The following is a 23071-nucleotide window of genomic DNA, read 5'->3' on the forward strand; positions in this document are numbered from 1 at the left end:
CATTCATTGAATCACTCCACATAATTGCAAAACAAAAAGGAACAAAATCTACCTTTCCAGCATGAAAACAAAATATAGTGTATAGCTCTATAGCCCCCACCTCTTTTTTGGGGAGGGGGGCTGGATGAGGGGGAAGAATAGGAAGCAGGATTAATCCTGTACTATTAGCACTATGCTATTTTAGTTCAGTGATTAGTGTATTATATATGTTAATAGAACTTCATTCAGTTTTGTGTATGTATGTGCATTTTGCAAATGTGCACACAGAACTCATAATGAGAAAACAGTGAAGTTTCATTATGGCTTCAGATTAATTAGATGATACAGATGGAGGAGAATACCTGGTTAATTTTAGTCTAACGTGTACAGATTTACTTATAGATTTTTAATCAGAGCTTGAAAAATTCACTGAACTATTTGTCCAGGGTGCGTAGGAGATGCAGCATCATTAACTCCTGTACCACCTAAGCTTTCGTTTAATAACAAAAATCCCGTTTCTAACCCTTGTGGTAGAGAATTTAATTAGACAGCAAAACTAATGCAGTGTTGTCTTTGTAAGTCTGCAGACAGACAGCTGCAGTGCCTCTGCTGCTCACACTGAAAACTGACAGTTCCTGGCTAATATTCAGACCCCTTTGCGGCCAACAACAAAACTGACAATCAGATCAATTTCATTGTGCTGTGACTTGGCGAAGTTGTCAGTGGCAGTGAAGGCAGGCTGGGGAAGAGTAGAGTAGAGGACACACCCGACTTGCAGCAGCAAGACCAAAGAAACACCCCCTTTCATCGTCGCATCCAAGGGACTTGGGAGGTGAGAAGGGGGAATCGAGAGTTGCCAGGGAAGAGCTTGGGGAGGAAGGATTAAAATTTATCAGAGACCTACTAGCCAGAAGGTAATAGGACAGACAAAACCCCAAGCAGAGAACTCAGGTAAGAATCCTGACACTTTCCCCTTCCCCAGAAGCTTTTTCTCAAGTGAGTAATAGGTGATGACAGTGAGTTATCACCTGTGTCATCCCTCTGGACAACCAATATTTTGTAACTACCTGGGCAGTAAATATGGTCGTCTGGCTATTAGGCTTGGCAATATTACCACACACCTATGTCAGATTTATTCAATTAATATTTTTCTGCTATTTAACCAGCCCTAGTAGTAAATTACATATTTTTTATAAAAATTATTAGAAAGTTGACTGACAATTTGTTACAACTGTTATATGTACACAAATGTTTATTCCTTTGGGAGGCATGGCCAGAAATACATCCCCCTCCCACCCCCATTTCATACTTGATAGTGCCTGTTTAGGCTTATTCTTATGCTAGTAGAAGATGGGTACATTTTTTAAGCCCTGATTTGAAAATTCAGGAAATTCACACACACAATTTGATTGTGTTCCAGGTCTGGATAAGCATCCTGGTATGTTTGCTTATACAAACAAAAAATAGACTAGTACATTCATAACTATGCAAGTCACTCTGTACATGTGACCCTTTATAAATATTGGGATTTATATGGCTATGCAAACACTCATGCTATCTACCTATAGAGATTAATTCAGGAAATTATTCAGGGGATGTGGAGAAAGGGGGAAGAGTGTGAGGGGGTTAATGTGATGGTCATCTTTCATGGGCTTGGAAAAAAAACAAACAACAGGTCTCCTATACCACTTCAGATAAGGCTAAAGAATAAACCGTTTCTAACAGGGATAACCCGAGTGGTTAGGAGGTAAAAACCAAATTTTATTTCCACATCTTGTTCAACTTCTTTCTTTCCACATTTGCAGACAAGTTCATATTTTGAATATATTCAGGAGCATAGGTCGGCAGTCTCCACCGGCTAGTTAATACCAACTGCTAGCCCATTTTCCCAACCCTTTGCTCTCAAGTGGGACATAAGAACTGCTCTGCTCTTCCAAATGTAGGAACAGGAGGCAATTCTGAAGACTCAGCCAATGAGAAAAGATGGGATAATTAAACTCATTGGCTAAAAGATTATCCTGCAATCCTCGACGTGTATATTATTAGACACTTTCTTAATGAAATACTGTATCTATGTGAGACTCTGCCCATCAGTACAAACATCACAATCCAGTCTCAATTCATAACATTTTGTACATTTCTAGTTCAAACTGCAATAAAATGTACCACACACTTCTTTTAAGTTGCTCCTTCCACCTATGAAATAGAGTCCTACCTTTATGGAGTCTCTATCTGCATACAGAACAGCAGCAATACAAGCAGGAAGAGGAGGCGGCGGCGGCATGGGGAAAATACAAAGAGAAAACTACTAGTTAGTTTACATTAAATTACACATTTATCATACTTGGACGAAAATAAATCATGATGTCTTAAAGAATAAATTGCACAGATGTTAACTTTTCTGTACAGTTAATTATTAATATTGTACAACCAGATTTATAAACACTGATTTCCACCATTTGAACACATTTTCTTACAGTCTACAATTAGGTAATAAATACTGGAGCAAATATATAGGAGTTCTTGTGAAAACTGTTTTCTTAGAGAAGAGACAAAGCAAAAAGCACCAAAAAACTAAGCCTTGTGGTCATCTAGCAGCTCCTACCTCTTTGATGATCATTTTCATGATGCTTCTTTTCATCTTTAATTGGTAGGTGGGACTGTCCGCCCAGCGCGCTGGACAGGGCTAGGAGGCCAGCACTACTGCCAATTGGTGGGATGGCTGGAGGCTGCAAGCCTGAGGGGTGCGGAGTGAGAGGCACTGGGAGACCATGTCCATGTGATAAATGCTGGGCCTGGAGTTGTTGCTGCTGTGAGAAATTAAACACAGATATTGAACTTGTTCTAAGAAAGGGGGGTTAACCTAGCGATACGTATAGATATGTGTGTCGATAAACACACACATTTTGTGTTTTCAAAGATGACCACATATTTGGGCATAATACTGACTTTAAATTTCATTTAGATTGGAGTTTGAATTAACCAAGAAAAAAAAATTATTGAGAATCAAGTAAACAGATTCGCCAGTTCTGGTCAAACTCGATTTACTCTGAAAAAAGTCATGGATTTTTTTCTTACAGGGAGAGACACACCACATACATGTCTAATCAAAACATATGTGAATAACTATACCAGCAGTTATAGCAGGGGAAAAAAGCTGAAAATTGAGAAAATTAGTGTTAAACAGTTCTCCCAGCGCTACTGCACAGCATGCAGTGAGAGTTAATTTGAAAGAGAAAACCTGAATTAACAATCCAGAAAAGGAAACTGGTTGCAGCCACCGTTTTAAGCCCTTTAAGTGTCCTCAGCGGTACTTCAGCAAATTACTAAAGAAAATCTAATGTAGCAAGGCTTGGGTCCTCCTGTAGGCTTGCTCAATAATGCTGAAATAATTGGGCACTCTGTGCACGTTTAGTGATGCTCGAATGAAAAGCTAGAGGCCTGCCCTTGTACTCTTCTCTAGCTGCTGACTCTGTGTTGTGACAGGTTTATTTGAGTGGGACTGTGATGCATGCACCAGTAACTGCGCTGACAAGAGTTTAAAGTCATTTTTACCAGTACACTGGCAACACAGAGAAAAACCCTTGAGAGGTTAGAATTAGAGTGCTTGACCTCAGCCAAGGCTGCATCAAGCTCTGTGCTTTACTAACCATTGTGGGGTAGATGGCTTGTTGTAGCTATTGAATGGGAAGAGAAAAAAAAAGTGTCTGTGTGTGTGTTTGTGGGGGGGGGGGGATGTTACGTTAAATATATCCCATCAGGGATCTGCTCAGCTCAAGACTTACCCAATAATAGGCAGTCAACCAAATTTTTGTTCTTACAGTTACTAGATTAGCTTTAAAATTTGCTTTTACTTTTAGAGCTGCCACTTCTCAGGACTAATGGTAAATCACATCGAATTTCTAATTGTGAGGCATCTGGTCCTGCTTTTTTTAAAATCTTTGATTTAATAGAAAATTTACCCCCACAACCCACCACTCTGTCTCCTGATTTGAATAGTTCATAAGAACCTTGATCCATTAATTAGTTCTCCCTCCCTGGCTTTAAACCTGAATCAAGAGTGGGTTTGGTTTAAAATAGCATAAATATAAAAAATGATGAATAGTTTGTCTGAAATATTACCTGTAAGTGTTTGCATTTTCTAAAGACGTTACTCTTAAAACAGAGACACCTTTCACAGTTTTTGAAATATAGCACTGGTTTTAGAATCAAGATGGGTAGAGCCAATCCTACCCTACCCCACCTTTATCAATAAAACAAAAAAGGTAGAATTCTCCCAGGAAGAGGGAAGGAGTAGCCAGCCCTCTACCCCTGCTCATCAGCCAACACCATTCTCGTAAGGTTCCACTACTTGTGGAAAGCATCAAATGTGTGTGTTTGTTTAATGTTCTTATGGAAGGATGCTTTATTGCTCAGAATTTAAGAAGATAACGATGCATTGTTTAGCTGCAGGGGTTGAGTGTGGCTCCTTTGTAGCTACTCAGCAAGATGGATTTATTTAGGAGAATGACACCTAGTACTCAAGCATCTAAGTATTTTTGTTTTGTTTTTTAAAAAAGAGTGTTGGGGAGAAAGCTGCCAAACAGAGAACTGCGCATAAACTGATGCAGCACTGTCTGCCTGGGTCTGCAGAGAGCCTCAAATGATAATTCAGAGGAATCAGAAGCCTCTGTCCTTCTCAGTGGGGTGTTAACACTGACAGAAAATAATGTCAACATTAACTATTCCCCTGAGGACCAAATTACACAAGAAAAAGGACACTCATGAAGTACAGTACTACAAAAATCAACAATGTACCGTGTGTCTGGTGGATGTACCTTGATTTGTAGACAAAGCTTGGAGACTATCATTTTCCTCCCCACCCCCAATTTCCATCCATTTTTCCACTGACATTTCTAAAGTAAGCATCTGCTTTCATCAGTATTATAGTGGTAACATGCTCTGTATCGCTGATGCAGCAAACAGCATTAGCATTTTCTATAAATAAATTAGATGTTATAAGCAATATGCATAATGACACCTCTGGTAGATGTTGCCTACATATTTCCTTTACAAAGGCTCATCCTCAGTAGCTTCTAACTTTCTCGAAGCTGTATCTTCTCAGATGAAATTTGGCTCACTTGCTCTTGATCAAGAAGTGATCTGTTTTCTCTGCCAGTTTAATTAAAAACAGTTGAGCTGTTTTCAAGTATGAAAGGAGGGGGAGGACAAAATGGCAGCTTCTCTGCTAGGGGAAAAAAAATAACCCATCTGCAACCATTCTTTGAACGGCTCATGCACCTCAGCAGAAGGGGCTAGAAACTTGAAATTCGCCATAGCCCAAAGATGCCTTCCACTGGCCAAGGGAAAGTGAGATTTGATTTGGCCGAGTTGCAATGGTTTGAAGAAAACAGTTTGAGTACATACACTGGGTTGTATTAAATGATTCAAACTATAGAACTCCCAACATTCCATGGATACTGAATATGTGTACTTTATAAACTGAGTGGAAATTTTCATGGAACAATATCTCAGGATCCCACTGGATGTGCACATCTGCTTTTCTTGGAGTGGAACTGCAGGTTTAAGAGGTTATGAGTTGTGGTTATGATTTGTACTCATGCACACAGAAAGAGGAAGGGCTCTGAGAAGTCCTGCACCCTGCCATATTATAGGGAGGGTTAACCAATCAGACATTGGTCCAAAAGCTGAAATGATAAAAATGAAACGCCGCTCATCTACCTCATTCACAGAACACCATTAATCCTGGGTACAAAGGAGGCAGGAAAAGTAGTATGATCATAAAATTAAAAGGCTGTGTGGTAAAGCATTTGCACAAGGGGTGAGAGCTAGAAGTTCTCTGTGCATCTTTAACTGCCATTTTGTGACCTTTGGAATGAATAACTATACTCAAGACAATAATACACAAACTGACACCAATTCTCCGCTGTGTCCAACTGGGCTTATTGATCTCAAGCCTCCTGACCCCAGTGGAAGCTAGAGCAGCACAGGGCCTACTCTAGCCTCTGCCCCGGTGCAAGCACTGTAAGTCAGCAGGGGATCAGGTGTAATGGATGCCCTTCCCACCCAGCGCTCCCCCTCCTCTCACTCACGCTGGGGTTGGGTTGCGCAGGGCAGGGCAGCTGGTACAGGACTGCTGGACATTCTTCTGTGCAGAGAGCATTCTCCAAGGGGAACCTCCAGCCAGTTTAAAATTTACTTTTTGTCACACAACTGAACACAGAAGACCAGAAAATGTGGCTCTACCCTTTTCCCCCTTTTATTTGTTACCCCCTAATTATATAACTTTGAAACACTTGTACATGTGGTTTGCTTTACACACACCTAGTCCTGTGGACTACAATGGGACTATCCACATACATAAAGTTAAGCATGTGCTTAAGTGTCTGCAGGATTAGGGCATAAAAGTGTGTAAACTCTAAGGCAGGACATACTTCTTTCTATTTGTACTGTAAACTGCTCAGAATAATTTTGGGTGCTTAATCATGACAACAGTTAACTCAATTGAAGAAGCTTTTATCATCTAAAACTGGCTGAGAAGTACAGTATAGAATAGTGCTGCATGTATTTGTTATTTCATCAAGTGCTGTTACAAAGGTGGAGAGGAATCAAATAACTAAGAGGTAACCCAAAAACGTAAATAATATTTTTAAAAGTACATTAAGCAAAATGTTTGTTGAAACAACCTACGTATTTGAAATTGAGATCAAACATTCAAAAACATATCAAATAAAAGATAACATCTGTTTATTATTAATCAGTATTTTAAGAGATTCTCTCAGTAGGATTTTTCTTACAGACACTCTACAGTGACATCCTTGTTTACAATTGTGAAACTACTCTTGTCCCTTCTAAATGGAAAGTTTAAAGTATTTTACAAAAAGTTTCTCTATCTGGAGACTGAATATCACTGATTTCTACCAAGGAGATTCTAAACATTGATGCTAAGTTAACTCTCTTTCCTCCCCCTCTCCCCATCTTAAAAAAAAAAAAAAGAAATCAAATGTATAGTAAAATGCAATAATAAACCCACTAACAAATTAGCTTCTAATGTTCTCTTGTTATAGTCAGCACAATCAAAGCCTATTTTCCTGGAAAGGATTCAAGTGTCTACTGGATACTTTCCAAGCAGCTCTGTGTCAGAGTAATCTATCGCTTTTCCCTTTATAGACCCTGAAAACTCACTGCTATTATCCAAACATCCTCCTCTAACCTGGAGACATTTTTGATGTGAACAAATGAATCTCTCGAAGACCTACTTTATATTCTCTGCTTGTGAAAACACACACACACACACACACACACACCTTGCAACAGAGCAGGGGAGGGGGAAAACATCAAGGAAGTATCCAGAAAAAAAATTCTTTTTAGATTTCATAGATTAAATGATTGCTCAGGTGAAATCACAATTAAGACAGCATCACATACAAAACAACTACAAAAAACTGAAGCAGGTGAAAGGGAAAGGAAGGAAAAAGAAAAAGACAAAAACCATGGAAGCGGAAGTGGTTAATGTCAATATATGGTTCAAAGATTAGCAAGTAAAGCAATTAAATATAAGAGATTAGAATACTTTGGCACCCATGACTCTGAATTAGAAAGACACTGTCTTGGAAGTCTTGTGTTTCACATGACATGCACAGACCTCTTAATATCACCTGCCACAATTATCACTAGTTGTATATTTCCTCCAACAGTCACACAGGTCTCCCTTCTGAGGTAATGCCACACAACTCCCCCACCCCCAGATTTTTCTGATTACATAATGAATCATCTAACAGTGAGAAAAGACATGGTAAAATCAGCTGCAAAAGAGATCCATGCAACAGCCCCTCCATTAAGATGAAAAATATTGCCAAATGCATGCAATATATAAGATTGGTTTGCTGTAACTGAAGTAGCAGCATGCATGTAACACAGAAGATGACCTGATTTCTTCAAAGTCTCACTACACAGAGAGCCATCACTTTGAAAATTGGAATGCTTGGTATGGGGAGTGGAAGGAAGGGTATCAGACACAGGTGAGCTCTCAGAACAGTTCCTTCTCACACACAGAGCTAATTTACTGGAAAAAGCTGATGGATTTCATTTCTGACCACAAAGAGGAACAAGAGTGCTTTCAATGAATGCCTGTAGTAGGGAAAGACCGGGTAGAGAAAGTAAAAGAGGCAAAAAGGGCACAGAGGGACTAAAGGCCACAGAAAAAAAACAAGTAGCAAATTTCTTATTAATTCACAGTCATGGATTTAAATCCTAGAACACTGGACAACGTGAAGGAAGGAAAGGGAGGCAGACGTGGACAACTATGAGGGCGGGGGGTGATCGTGACTGTCATAATGTAATAATAAAGGCTATTTAAAACAAATATATATATATATATATATACACACACACACACACACAAAATACTGAAGAAACTCTTGGAAGCACATATTACCCAAGTGCCTCCAGGATTCTTTGGATGATCTAGAAAGAAAAACTCAGAAACACCAAGTGGGATGAAAGACAAAATAGGAGTACATTTCCATTCTTGATCTTGAATACAGATACTATGTATCACCATTAATCCATTTTGTACAGCAATTTCTTAATCAACAAAATAGCTTAGGGTTATAAAAGGAAAACAAAACAAACAAACAAACAACAAAAAGGAAGATTCAGCCAAAGAAATGCAGCAAACACTTTATAAAAGAACACGTTTAGTCACTTGCAAAACTCGGTGTGCACATTTTTGCAGAGCATCTGGAATCAGGATCTTATGTAAAATTACAGGAGTTCCCACCCACACATTTTTGAATTATAACTAAGGTCATGTCTATGTTTTAAATGCTGCAGCAGACGGAAGGCATTCTCCCATTGGCATCGGTAATCCCACCTCCCCCAGAGGCTGTAGCTACGTTGATGGAAGAATTCTCTCAACAACCTGGTGCTGACTACATGGGGATGTAGATCACCTTAACCACACCACTCAGGGATGTGGATTTTTCGCACCCCTATGCGACGTCATTATGCTGACCAGAGCCGCCGACTCCAGCCCTGGAGCACCCATGGAAAAAAATCAGTGGGTGCTTAGCACCCACTGGCAGCCAAGCTGCCCTCCCACCCCCCGCAGTGCCTCCCGCCCACCAGTGGCCCAGCCAATCAACTCCTCCCCCTCCCTCCTGTGGATCAGCTGTTCTGTGGCATGCAGGAGGTGCTGGGAGGAAGGGGGAGGACCGGGGGATGGGGTATGCTTGGGGGAGGGGCGGAACTGAGTGGGAAGAGGCGGGGTGGGGGTGGGGTCTTGGGGGAAGGGGTGGAGTGGAGCAGGGGAGGGGGTTTGCAGGCCAAGAAGAGGTTGAGCACTCCTGGGGAAAGTTGGAAGCCAACACCTGTGATGCCGACCTAATTTTCTAGTGTAGACTAGGGCCTGAATGGCAGGGAAGAGAAGAGAACAACACTATTTGGCATCAGCTTCTTGATAAAGGGCAGAAATTCCTGAATAAATTATTCCACTTAAGCCCTTTTTAAAAAAATGTCACCACTGTCAACTGTTAACTTATGAAAGGGAACTTTAATTCTTCATGGATGAAATTCACCTATTGCAACAGAAAAGGCAGAAGTCTCCAAATGCAGAAGAACCTCCAAGGTTCCACTGTGCAGGATATTGGCAGGGGCACTGGGACCAACAACAACTAAGCACAGATCAGCATGGAGAACAGAAGGATGAGGGTGGTCTGGCGAGGGCTAGGAATGGCGACAATGGGACTATAATGACACACATTCACTGCCCACACATGGGGTGCATAGAAGTAGCAACACCTATTTCAGCTAGATGCTCTATCCACACCTTATCCACCCATTGAGGGAAATGGATTTAATCTCCATACCTCCTCTGTGTGTGTTGCCTTGCACAATGCCTGTTGCCTAAGAGACTGTGGAAGGTCTGTGTCATGCACTTGTAACTTAGAGGCTGCAGAAAGGTCTGGTGGGAGAAAGGGAGGGAAGTTTGCAACCACACCCCTTTCTTTATGGGTGGATTGGAGGGGGTTCATAAACTACAAAATAGGCGGTCCTAAAACTTCTGTTGTAAAATAGGTTCCTGGTATGCAAAAGTATGGAACCACTGATCTATGGAAAATTGAAGGAATGCCACATGAGATTCATGAGTCACATACTACAGAACCTTTAGGGGGTAGAAGAAGAGTTTAGCAACGCCCCTCATGATGTACAAGTTTGAACTTACGGCCTTTGGATCTAAAAAGTGAGCCTGTATTGCTTGAGCCATTAGCATGGAGTCAGCAATATACTCAAACCTCTCTGAGGTCTAGCCACTAGAGGAGGGCAAAGAGCCACACTGAGTTAGTCTGAGTTACGTAAGAACACAAGGGTCGACATTAAAAACACATAGGTTTGTATTTGTTTATCGTGTTTTACATCTAAAATGATTCTTCATCCTCCTGTTTTTAACTGCTAGGCATAGAACTGATGGATGGCTATTTCTAATATCCACAGTGACTAATTCTTATACTGTGCAACATTTTTAAGTATTTAAATGTTTATATTATATGCCTATTTTTAGACAGACAGACAGACAGACACACTCTACCTTATCTTCAGCACATCTTTTACTTGGGACAGAAATTTGTTAGTAGGCAACTTCTTGGCATCAATCCATTCTTTTCAATATATTCTGTTCCTCAGGAAATCTCCACTTGTGTTACACTTCTGCTCATATTTAGGCCAATTAAAAAATTCCCATTGATCTCAGGGAGAGAAGGGTTGAACCCGCAGACCACAATTCAGTACGGACGTAAGTGGATACACTGCCAGTTCTTCACATAGGGCTGTAATTAGGACCTATGTCCTTTTATTTCTAAAATTTCAGCACTCCAGTCTCTCTACTCTCGTCTCCATTATTCAAATAACCGAAATCCAGAATAATTTTTGTTGCTCTCTAGGGCAGTTTCCGCATACAGCAACTTGGGTAAAGAAAGCTCCTGTTGCTAAAGCACTTGACTTGGACTATGAAGAGATGGGTTAAATTTACAGATCTGTCAGACTGCGTGAGAGATCCTGGGTGACCCACTTAATCTCCGTGCCTCAGTTTCCACATCTTTAAAATGGAGAAAGTAGTACCTTCTTACTTCACAATGGGGTTTTTAGGATAAATTAATTAACATTAGTGAGGTGTTTAAACATGTTAGTGATGTGGGCTGCTCAGGTTCACGGGAAGTAAGACCCTGCAAAATTGTAAACAGTATGCAAGGAATGGTCTTAGCTAATGCATCACCCACTAACAAAATAATTACAAATCATCTGAACTTCAAATAATGTCTGTTTTATTCCTTCTGCCACACACTAATGCCCCTAAATATTTTCTTTTTCTATATTATTCTTTCTCCAATAATTTAGACCTCAGGCTAGCCCACGCTTAACTTTAGGCACATCAAAGTCAACAGACCTATTTGTGCTTAAAGATAAATATGTGCTTAAGTGCTCTGTTGGATCAGGGCACTGTTAATTCTTGAGTGCTCCAGCCTACAAAATACGACTGAAAAAAAAGTTTATATCATGGGTGTACAGTGTACTTAGAGATTATTTTAGAACACTAGTTTTAAAGAAACCATGACTCTCTTGATAATGACTTCACATTATTCCCCAGGCAGGCTCATGTAAAGACAACTGCATTTCCCCCTGGTATCTTTGCATCCTTATGTTTCCAGCTGAGTATTATCCAGGATATGATCATTAGGAAATCTCCACCCACACCATACTGCACAATCACATAGGTGTATTACAAAATACATTTTCCCTCTGATGCATCAGTGTAGGCCACTGCTGAAGGCAACATACTGTGCTTGATAGACCAATGGTCTGATGTGGAATGACAAATCCTAGGTTTGGTATGTCAGCAACTTCTGCGTGTTAGATTACAGACCTCCTAAGCAATTTTTTTCTCCCTCTTTTCTCCTTTGCATGAAGTGCTAGCTTACAAAAACAGTTAGAGGGAAAATATTGCATGTGGTTGTCTGCAACAACACACGCTGTTGCCACAGAACTTGAAGCAAATTCTCCACAGGGCTTCACACACCTGTAAAGACTACAATTCAAAAAGATATGGTGGTCACACAACTTAGTTATAAGGATTTTGAAGACCTTGAGAAACGTGGAGTCAGAAGCCATAGCTTCCCCTGATCAAATATGACACTGATCATGCCATATGCACTTATTTAAATCGCAATGAGTAAGACCTCAGACTTCACTCATTGGTGAGTGGGAGGTAATAAGTGATTTGCAACCTGTACTGCAGCATGTCACGGGGTACTCTGGTGAAGACAGTTCAATATAATTCAACAATTAGGACACCCAGCATGAGCAGAGAAATGGCAAGGTTCTGTTCCAAACGTAACAAGGCTCTTTTAAAATATATACACTAGGAACAGTTGTCAAGGAAACATAGGTGCTGGAACTAGGGGTGCTCCTGCACCCCCTGGCTTCAAGTGGTTTCCACCATACACAAGGTTTACAGTTTGGTTCAATGGCTCTCAGCACCCCCACTATACAAATTGTTTGCGCACCCCTGAAAGGAAATACTAAACAATCAACATCTGCATTAAAATTAACTGCCTAAAAAATCCTAAAGAGGACTCAGGTTCTCTTATTTTTTCAGGCCTTCTGAATTACAGCAAGCGCTGAGGAGAGCAGGAGACTTGTTTATATTATGCTTCAACTGCTATAAGGTTCTGTAGCTGGCACCTGGACGTGGCGGGAAACCCAACCACCCCAAGAACAGCATCAACCAGGACTAGGGTTGCCGATTTTGGATGTATTCCTGGAGACTTCATCACATGACAGTCTTTAATTAAAGGATTAATCTTTAATTCCTGGAGACTCCAGGCCAATCCTTGAGGATTGGCAACCCTACCTGCGACCTATCCAGATTTTAGATGAATAATTCAAAAGTTACCAATGTTACAGCCTTCTGCACCCGGTTAAATCATCAAAACTCAAAAGGATAAAGAATACACTTGAAAGCACTAGATACCGTCACAAATTGCAAGCCATTTGATCCAACGCATCTTGCACTTTCAATACACAAACACTGAATACAGTAATTAAATACGACACAGTGCATTTCAATATTTCCTTGGGCACACGATGCAAATAAACACAACACAAAACAGATACATCATTGAGCCAACCTCCTCTTCTGCCTTCCCACCATAACAATCTGTGTACAGTATACAGCAGGTGGCCAATTTGTTTTTACAGCCTTTAAACTCCAAGCACTGCATAATATGGGCAGAGCCTTTGATCAAACAACAAAAAAGACAGAGAGAGAAATCATTGTTGCACACGGGTCAGAGTGTATTTACTAATTCATACTGCACCCTCCTTCCTCTCAGAAGTTCCCATCTTCGAATGTACACAATTGGCAAGAATGGCTTTATTGAACAAACTGAAATTAAAACATCCACAATCTATAGAGAAAAAGCTTTGCTTGCCCCTCCCACAAATAGATACAATGTCTAGATGTTTAGATCTGGAGGAAAAGCTAGCTCCTCTTCCCTTCTAAAGATCCAGGGCCAGATTCTCAGTGCATCATCTGAGGATCTGGTTGAGACCAGAGGCCCTTACTCTTACCTACATTGTAATCTCATTTGAAAGGCAGAGAGAAGACTCTTTGCACAAGGAGTCAGAAATTGCTCTATATGTTAAGCACCAGTGCAAAAATGCATTAGCATTTAGCAGCAGGAGCTCTGGACCACTGGCGCCAAGGGAATAATAGCATGCATTGATGCTAAGTTTTTATTAGAACTTGTGTGCACTTATCTACACCACACCGCTTTCTAAGATCCTCATATCTGTGAATGTATAAAAGATGACATATTGTTTTCTTAAGAGTCATTGTTCCACACTTCTGCTGTGAAAGTATGAGCGGTTTGGCTGATGGACTACTCATTTAAAAAAGAAAAAAGAAAAAAAAACACGCAGCTTCCGAGCTCAAGCAAACAAGTGTTTTAGTCTAAAACACGGAATGGAAATTTTGATAACTGGTGTATTGAAGAGGGAACTTGATAGCTTGATAATTATATGTCACAATATAAAAAGGGTCTTTTTTCCAGCAACTGCCAGTAACTTTAAAAACAGAATCTTATTTTTAAAAAACTGACATAGTAAAACAAAATGCTTACAAATTAAACCAAAGCTTTTTTTTTTTTAAACTCAAACATATAGATTGGTAAAGGCAAAATCATTTAAATCATATCCTTAGTAATACAAGTAATATTTAAATAGATTTAATAGTGCTGCTCCAAGCCAATGAATTATGAGTTTAAAACCTATTAAAATGTAATGTTTTTTTCCTGAGCTGAGGGGAGAGAGATTTAAATCCACTGAATTTTAATATTTCAGCTTGAGCTGCAGGAGGTAGAGAAAGTCCAAATGAACTATTCCATCAGCACCATTCAAGCATGAACATTTTAATCAGTTTTACTTCCTTGGAGTTCTCTAACACAGTTTACGCTGTCATTCTGAAAGCACTTAACACAGAGAGTGTGAAAAACCACCAAGGCTTGTTATTGCCTTCACAATTGATGGCAAATAATTTTGCAGACTTCCTATCATTAAAATGTCACTGCTAAAAATGGAGGTTCAGCATATCTTGTGCTAAACTGCTTTTTCTTTGAACACTATCACATACCTGTTCTTTTTTGGATTTTAGTACATTTCTCTCTCTCTCTGTGATAAACACGCATATGAATGGTAGCCTCCATTTCGGTCTTACTACCTAAGTGCAGTTGAACATATATACAGTTTTAAATATGCATACTAAAGATACACAAACAGAAAAAAAATAATTACTCTGATTACACATTAGTGCCTTTTCCCTTTATTAAAACGCAACCACATTCACACAGCATGTTCTGATTATACAGAATAATGGATTAAAAATATTTTAAGGAAGTTAGATGACTATTTAATAATGCAGGAAATTAAAACATCATTCCTAATTAGATCATATTACTGATTTAAGACTACAATGTGTGTTGCTCCAACAGTATGATCTTGCTGTTTCTAATTTAAAAACAAACACAGTGGCACATGACAAGATCAGCTGAAACATAAGATTCCTTATCCCAACAGCGTGAACTTGGAAGGGTTCAAATTGTTCAAGAGAACTGACTCAAAATAAGATCTCTAATCAACAATATAGACTACTGCAAACATCAGTTAAAAAGTCTGCATTCATTTAAGTTTAAAATACTTCTCTGGTGTATTTAGGATATCTAGGTACTTTGTCCTCCCCCCACCCTTCACCATTTCTTAAAAAAAAAATTTAACTTGTTTCAATCTGTCAACAGTTTTAAACTGAACATGACCTGTGAAAGAAGTCATTATAACCATGTTTCATTCCATTAAACACAACTAGCTTATTGTCAAGAGAACAAGCAGTCTCTCCAGGTTCCAGGCTCACTTCAGTATTTTGCATTTAAACTGCATGGATCAGTGATTTGGTTCATTTACCAATGAAGATAGAATAATACTGCAAAGTTAAAAAGAAGATGCTTCATCAGATTTCATTAAATCCGAGTACATTCGTGTAAAAATATATACATGAGCCTCAAAGAGAAAAACTCATATAATTCGTGCACATTCATTTTTTTCTTGTGCCATCTTTAACTCTCATAGAATCCAATTCTGAAATCCTAAGCCGCAGTCCACCATTCAAACCAAAAAGGGCTTTTGCCCTGGGATCTCAGTATACATTAAGCATTATACAGGGCCCTCAGTATACAGAAACTAGTTATCCACAATTATATTTTAAAAACTCTAAGTCCAGTACAACTCCAGCTCAGAACTAAATGGTTATTATAAAGACTATTTTTTTAAAAAAATAGTAAACAGCCACTGAGTAGTGGATCCTTTTAAAAACACCACAATGTTACAACAGCAGGAACTCTGGCAGATCTAGCAAACTGCAAACTAACACAAGACAGAGCATAATTAAAGTTTTTTAAAAAGAAGTTGTATGTTCTAATTATGTTCTTTGCTTTTTTATTGGTATGCATTTTAAGTGTGTCAGAGTTTTTCTAGTGCTAGTGCTACAGTCATAATTTTGCTTTTATTTTCTGTGCAGGTATACCCATATAGATTTATTCAGGGGTATCCATACAACTAAAACGTATGCTGATTTGATAACTTGCTATCTTATTCAATCAGTTTTCCTAATAAATCTCCTAAAGATTCTATCAGATTACTCCTTTTATATAATAATTTAAATCACAAAACAAGAATTTTTCGGTCAGGAATATTGCAGTTCTATCAAAAACTACGAGAGATCCACATAAAATATCCCCACCTTTCCAAATCAAAAGAGTGTACAAAAGAAATACAGTAAGTACAAAGTATTTTTGGGGGGGAAGGTAAAAGGGGAGTTATCTTCTTCAAGGCACAAATTACAGCCTTTAGGAAATCTGGGCCAGGTAGAATTTCAATCAATCTGAAAAAGTAGGCTCAGACAGTCTTGGACAAAATAGGAACTTTAGTTCTGTCCTTTAGAAAAGAAGATGATCACCAAACTCTTGAATAAGCATCCACTCTATTTGTTTATAGTGTGTGTGTGTGTGTGTGTGTGTGTGTGTGTGTTTGTTTTAGTGGTTCATGGAAAGTAGGATAGAACTTTAAACCAACAAGTAAAATCTGCAACATTTGTAATAATGCCACACATTTTACATTAATACCTGATTCTCTAGTTGGTAGAAAGTAAACATATTATAGACTCTTCAAGAAATGTAATGTTGAGTGTCACACACACACACACACACAACTTTATATATACAATTTTATAAAATACGCTTTATACATGTGGGCACACACACAATGCAATGCACAGAGACATGCAGCACATACACATATACCTTTAAAAAAAAATCCAATCTTTCACAACTTACTTTATGCAAAGAATGTTAATAGTAGGCAGTATTTTGGTTAGGTAATGAAAACTAATTGGGAAATTATTCATCTCCCACTCTCCCCACTGGAGCGTAAAAGACATACAACAAATGTTATTCATGATTCTACATGACTCGCTCTGATTCATCCCCTTCTTTCCAAGGGGCACTTCACAGGAAATAAAGGTTACTCTTTTCCATTTATATCTTCTAATTGACTACCAGTATATTCTTGTGGTCAGAGGGATACAAAATAGAGTTAGAAACAGACTATTAAAAACAAGCTACAATCAGACAACTGCTCTACACTACCGTCAGCAATGATCAGAGAGTCCCGATTTCCTTGTTAAAAGACAGAGGCATAATTGAAGCAATATCTTCACTTCAGATTGATTATTTGGCGACCCTTATCCACATCTTCACTCAGCAATTTGAATTTTAATGAAAGTAAATGGAATAATTAGCATTTCAAAGTGTGTTTGATACACTGAATAAAAAAAGGAAAGATTTGTGTATAATCTATACACAAAAGAAAAAGCATTTTGGAGGGGATAGAAAAAGGAAAGTACAGTTGTAGTATCTTCATAAGAATAGCTTAAACAACTGCTTGCATCAGCTGCATAATTATAGATGTGAATAATGTGCTATTAAGCTATGATTTCTCACCTTTATTTTATGCAATGTGAACAGCCAATATTTAATTGTTTTTCCTTTCCTCTTGAGTCATAAGACATAAACATTATGGCTGCCCAAACCCCTAAAACCTTGCAGGACTTCTACACTATGCTATACTGTTCCCAGAAATGTTTTCAGACGAGGGGCCCTGTATTTTTCAGACAATTGGGAGCATGGCACCTATCACTTCCTTTGAGAACTGTCATTTAATTGTAGATTGGGGGGGAGGGGATTTTTTATTTTAATAAAGTGATCTACAAAGTGGATACTCGCTATTTTTGGCCATCACGCACATGGACTGGAGGGGGGAGGGAGGTAAAAACCCTCATTCAGTAGCAGTGCAAATCAAATGCTACCTATAAGGTAGTTACAGAGGCAGACTGAACAGCACTAAGCAAATGAAAAAAGTTTTCCTTAAAAAAAAATAAATAAAAAGAAGAAAACTACGAAAAAAAAAAAAAGGTGATTCCCAGAGGGATGGATAAAACAGTTACACTATTCACCTTATGGCCACGGTTCAATAAAGTTTTTATGTAGCAATCAGTTTTTATGCAGATTAAGTCAGACTACTTAACTTCACTGCCGTCCACAACTTTTGCTCAGTTGATGGAACAAATTTTTAACTTTTATTTTTTAAATAAAGAAAAAGAGCTAATTACAAACACTTAGAGCTAAAATGGAAAGACCACATACCCCAATGATTGCGTTCAGTTCTGCCATGGTCACTTGCTTGGCACGTTCCACAGCCTGCACCACTTGTTGCTGGTGCTATAAATGAAGATCAGAAACAAAATAAAATTATTTGTTTTCTAGTCAATTAAGCACAGATTTTCTTTTTTTTTTCCCCCTTTCTTTTTTCTAACCCTTCAACCACATGCAGGGCTTGAAATAATGTATCTCTGAGTAGACAGTAAACTGCAGTGTGGATGTGTGAAAGGAGGTAGAGGGGAGCATTTTATCTAGGTAACTACCTTCCTAGATGCATACCATAGTCCCTCCTTCCCCAAAGTGAACTGCTCCAAGACCTGCCTTTCTTTTATTCATCAGGGCAGTGTGTTCTTCTGTTGAAAATATGCTCCATCCTAAAACCCAGGACCTTTTCCTTACAACAGAATCTTGTTAAATAAAAGATATGTACTGAAAAGGAAAGGAATGCATTTCAGTAGTCACACTGCTTCCTCATCACAGGAAACGAAGATTCCCCTTCTTGATACATTTCAGAGCAATTCAACCATGGGAAGGAAATTCAAAATTCCATTCTCACGTCTGTCAAAAATGTGAAAGTTAATTATTTCAATCCCTAAAAATGTAAATTTTAATAGTTTAAACAGTTCCATCAAACACAGTTTACAAGCTTCAGCCGTTATATTATCTTGCTTTGAGTGATGCTTTACTTCTGTTATCAGTTAGGATGGCTACATCCTGAAAGTTTTAAGGGATATTTATTTGAAAACATTGATTTAAAACAGAATCAGTCCCAATCCTACAATCAGATCCATATACTTGAGTAGCTGAGCCTAGCTGGAGCTGCACTGTGCTGATGAGACTACAGAAATGAATGCCATACTAGAAAAAAAAAAAAAAAAAAAACCACGCACACGCTTTGGAGATTATGGTTTCCACAATATAGGCTAATTGTTGACGTCACTGCATTTGTGCAGAAGAGGGTTCAGCCAGATCTGAGGCCTTTATGGGGAGTGTATTGTTCTCTGATCTATAGCCAGAAGCTGAATTGAGTATAGTATAGGCAAGACCTCACATCACAAGGATGCACCAGGTATAATGGTGTCTTTATGCTATAGTGGAACAGGAGACTTTGAGAGGTCAGCTCTGAACTATATTTCAAAACTAAGACCCAGATTTTCTGCTGTGCAGTTTGGCTCAGCTGTTTGGCTCAGCACAGTGCAGGAGATGGGGTGTATCAAGATCCTATTAGTTGTCATGATTTTTAGGACCAATTTGCACACCAAAGCGTATGCAGGCTGCAGATAGCCAGATACTCCAGCTACTTCCCACCATACCTCTCCCCCTCCAAACAACAACATGTTCCTGTATTGGGAGAAACATTTGGTTCAGGAACCAAATATACTGGTTTTAGACCAGCTAAGAGTGCCCCATTATCAGCAGCAAGTCTCAGCTGGCCCAATCCAGATGTTTTCCTACCCCTTTGTGCCACAACAGCTGTGCACAGAGGCTGGAATGCAAGAAAATCTGGCCCTAGGACTCTAGGCACAGCTGTCTGAAATTCTGAAAAATTTCAATGAATTTAAGTTAAAAAATTAAATGTGTATATATTATACATACAGGAAAAATATTCCTATTTTTTTTCAAATTCACCTCTCCCCCATCCCAACCAGCTCTCATCCAGATATAGTTTCTAGCAGAGTCACATGTCAATCCCAAATGCAACTGTTAATGAAGAGTTTTGTAGGAAGAGATAGAGTTTCATCTGTATTGAGAGAGAATACCATGGACAGTGGTAGAAAGGATGTTTACATTACAGTAGGGATGTGGCGAAGAATTAAGATTGATGTAGGAATCTTGGGGTAGATCCTGTGCAAGTCCCCTTTAAACAGCTTTGGTGACATAACGGGGACTTAAATGGGGCAGAAAAACAGCCCCCTCTCAAGCCCCCCCAGAGAGCTCCCTCCACACAGGGGTAGCAAAATGGCAGCATAAGCAACATTATGCTATCCCACCATGCAGGAGAAAGAGAGCGAGAGCTACAAGGGGGAGCTCTGGCAATTGCGGGAAGACACAGTCAGTTACAGCAGCCCTTAGTGGCTTCCCTAACTTGTGCTAGGGGCCATGTTGCTAGGGTGACTGGGTGTCCAGTTTTCAAATGCAACACCCGGTCAAAAAGGGACCCTGGTGGCTCCGGTGAGCACCACCAACTGGGCCATTAAAAGTTCGGTCGGCGGTGCTGCAGAGCTAAGGCAGGCTAGTCCCTACCTGTCCTGGCTCTACACTCCGCCCTGGAAGTGGCCAGAAGGTCGGGCTCCTAGGGGGAGGGGCCACTGGCTCCGCACTCCCATTGGACGGGAACTGCAGCCAATGGAAGCTCTGGGGGTGGTGCGTGTGGGCAAGAGCAGCGTGCAGAGCCTCCTGCACGCCTCTACCTAGGAGACGGATCTGCTAGCCCTTTCCAGGTCACAGTGCGGAGTCAGGACAGGCAGGAAACCTGCCTTAGCCCACCACTGTGCAGCTGACCAGGAGCCACCAGAGGTAAGCTCGCGCCCCAACCCCCTGCCTCAACCCGCAGCACCCTGCCGCACCCTGAACCCCTCATCCCCAGCCCCACCCCAAAGCCTGCACCCCCAGATGGAGCCTTCCCCCCCACTCCTACACCCCAACCCCTTTGCCCTAGCCCAGTGAAACAAAGGTGGAGGAGAGCGAGCCACCAAGGGAGGGGGAATGTAGTGAGCGGGAGCAGGGCCTCAGAGCAGGGGCGGGGCTAGGGTGTTCAGTTTTGTGCTACTAGAAAGCTGGCAACCCACATGTTGCCCTGCAGAGGAGCCCAGAATTTGAAAGGCACAAAGGTGGTTTAATGCCATTTTGGCTTCCCTTTTCCTCCCCTAGGCTGTTCTTTTCACACTGAGGCAGAGAACAGACTCTGACCCTTGGATTTTAAATTTTTTACTTTTGAGCATTTTGGTTTTTTGAAGTATAACGTTCATTTTAACCCTAATTTAAAGGTTTTTGGTATGTGAATATTCTCTTGCTCGAAGTGATGCTGTATTTCTTTTCATTAGAGTCCAATAATTTTGAGGTAACAATTATTTCTAAAGCATTGAAAAAATATGAAAAAACCCACAAGATTTCCAAACAACTCTGGCAAGAGGCTAGCAGAGCAAAATCCTCCTCACCAATACTACAGTAAAGGACATTTAAGTACTAGTTTTAGGGCAGGGAAAACTTAACAGTTAAAAAGAGGCTTTTTAAATAGCTATCAAGAGTTGCCTAAGAGGCACTGAAGTTGCTAGAATAAGAGCTCCAGTTTTCAGCTAAATTTTGCAAAAACAAGTCAATCCTACAATTTATGGTAAAAATGATCTCCCGCACCATGCATAAGAACTATGTCTCCATGAAGGACTGGGGACAAATACTGCTCTGTTCCCTAGGACAAATCTCAAATAACAAGAGCAAAGAGGAGAAAAATCTCTTGTTTTGTCCACTCTCCAAAATCTTAGCAAAATTAAAGAAAATTTAAAGTAAGTATATTCTGTATGGATTTAACAAAGGAGTAAATTTCCAGAACAGCTACATGGTAATTCTGCTCTATTAGGACCTGACCCAAATCCCATTTGAGTCCATGCGAGTCTTTCCGTTGACTTCAGTGGGTTTTTGATCAGGCCCACAGAGAGGAGAGAAGACGTGAGCCTAGTAAACCGGAGCCCTTCATTAGATATAGGAAGGACAATCACAATTATCCTATTGCTAGCTTCTTAGACATTTATTTAAATTTCACTGACATACTATGCAAACAAACCAAAATGCACAATGGACTCAGCCACTAATGCCCCAATTCTACAAGTGGATCTGGACAGAGACCCCCTGCACAGAGCCTCACTAAGAGTTTCCCTGCACTGGCACTCCTGTCAGGATTCAGACCGAAAGGAACCACTTCTCCACCAAAACATCCACATCCACATCCACACCCACACCCACCCACCCACCCCTAAAATTACAGGATCTGGAGAAAATAAAGACCTCCAAGTGAGTTCATTGTACACACATACCTTTTGCCTTGAGTGTGGCAGCTTGCTTGTTTTACTCTATTTTAAAACATAATGCCTGTATACAGACGCTCTGCTTTATTTGGTCACTATTGTGACGAAACATAGATGCCATGCATAGCATCCGGGAAAAAAGAAGGAACAGGACTGATCACCAAATATCCAGTGCAATCTGAAGATAACACTAATGCAAGGAAAGGCACACGCTGAATAGGATGGCAGCTGGCTAACCTGAACTTCATATGTATTTCAGGATTGATTTATTCAATTTCCCATTGTTTGGCAGTTGTGTTTAAATGACAGGTTTCAGAGTAACAGCCATGTTAGTCTGTATTCGCAAAAAGAAAAGGAGTGCTTGTGGCACCTTAGAGACTAACCAATTTATTTGAGCATGAGCTTTCGTGAGCTACAGCTGTAGCTACAGCTCACGAAAGCTTATGCTCAAATAAATTGGTTAGTCTCTAAGGTGCCACAAGTACTCCTTTTCTTTTTGTGTTTAAACAAGTTATCCTACGTTTGCTGTAATAGCAAGCAGCATGATGCCAAAACCAAACCACATACAATATCCTGCCCACCAATTAATGAGGACAGGGCTTATATCCAACAGAAGGGTAGGAGAGAACAAGGAAGTAAGAGTGCACAGAGCAGGAGGTGTAACTCCCAATATACTTCTTTAAACCAACATTCCTTCTTGTACACAAGCAAATAAAGAACGGATTTTCTTCCAATTATAATAACCAGTTC

General features: G+C 39.9%; 1 protein-coding gene across 9 annotated transcripts in view; it reads right to left on the minus strand.

The window, feature by feature from the left end:
* Positions 1-23071, minus strand: part of LOC140911640 (transducin-like enhancer protein 4) — a 121062-nt gene that overhangs the window by 50017 nt on the left and 47974 nt on the right. For 4 of the 9 annotated variants that reach the window (XM_073345091.1, XM_073345085.1, XM_073345083.1 and 1 more), the window contains 3 exons: positions 18285-18359; positions 2585-2789; positions 2195-2211 (listed from right to left, as the gene is read on the minus strand). In XM_073345091.1, coding sequence (XP_073201192.1) covers positions 2195-2211; positions 2585-2789; positions 18285-18359 — 297 coding nt within the window. The remainder of the gene's footprint in view (positions 1-2194; positions 2212-2584; positions 2790-18284; positions 18360-23071) is intronic. The other 5 variants (XM_073345086.1, XM_073345084.1, XM_073345090.1 and 2 more) reach the window with 3 other exon arrangements.

Source organism: Lepidochelys kempii, chromosome 5 (genome assembly GCF_965140265.1).
Source record: "Lepidochelys kempii isolate rLepKem1 chromosome 5, rLepKem1.hap2, whole genome shotgun sequence".
Lineage (NCBI taxonomy): Eukaryota > Metazoa > Chordata > Testudines > Cheloniidae > Lepidochelys > Lepidochelys kempii.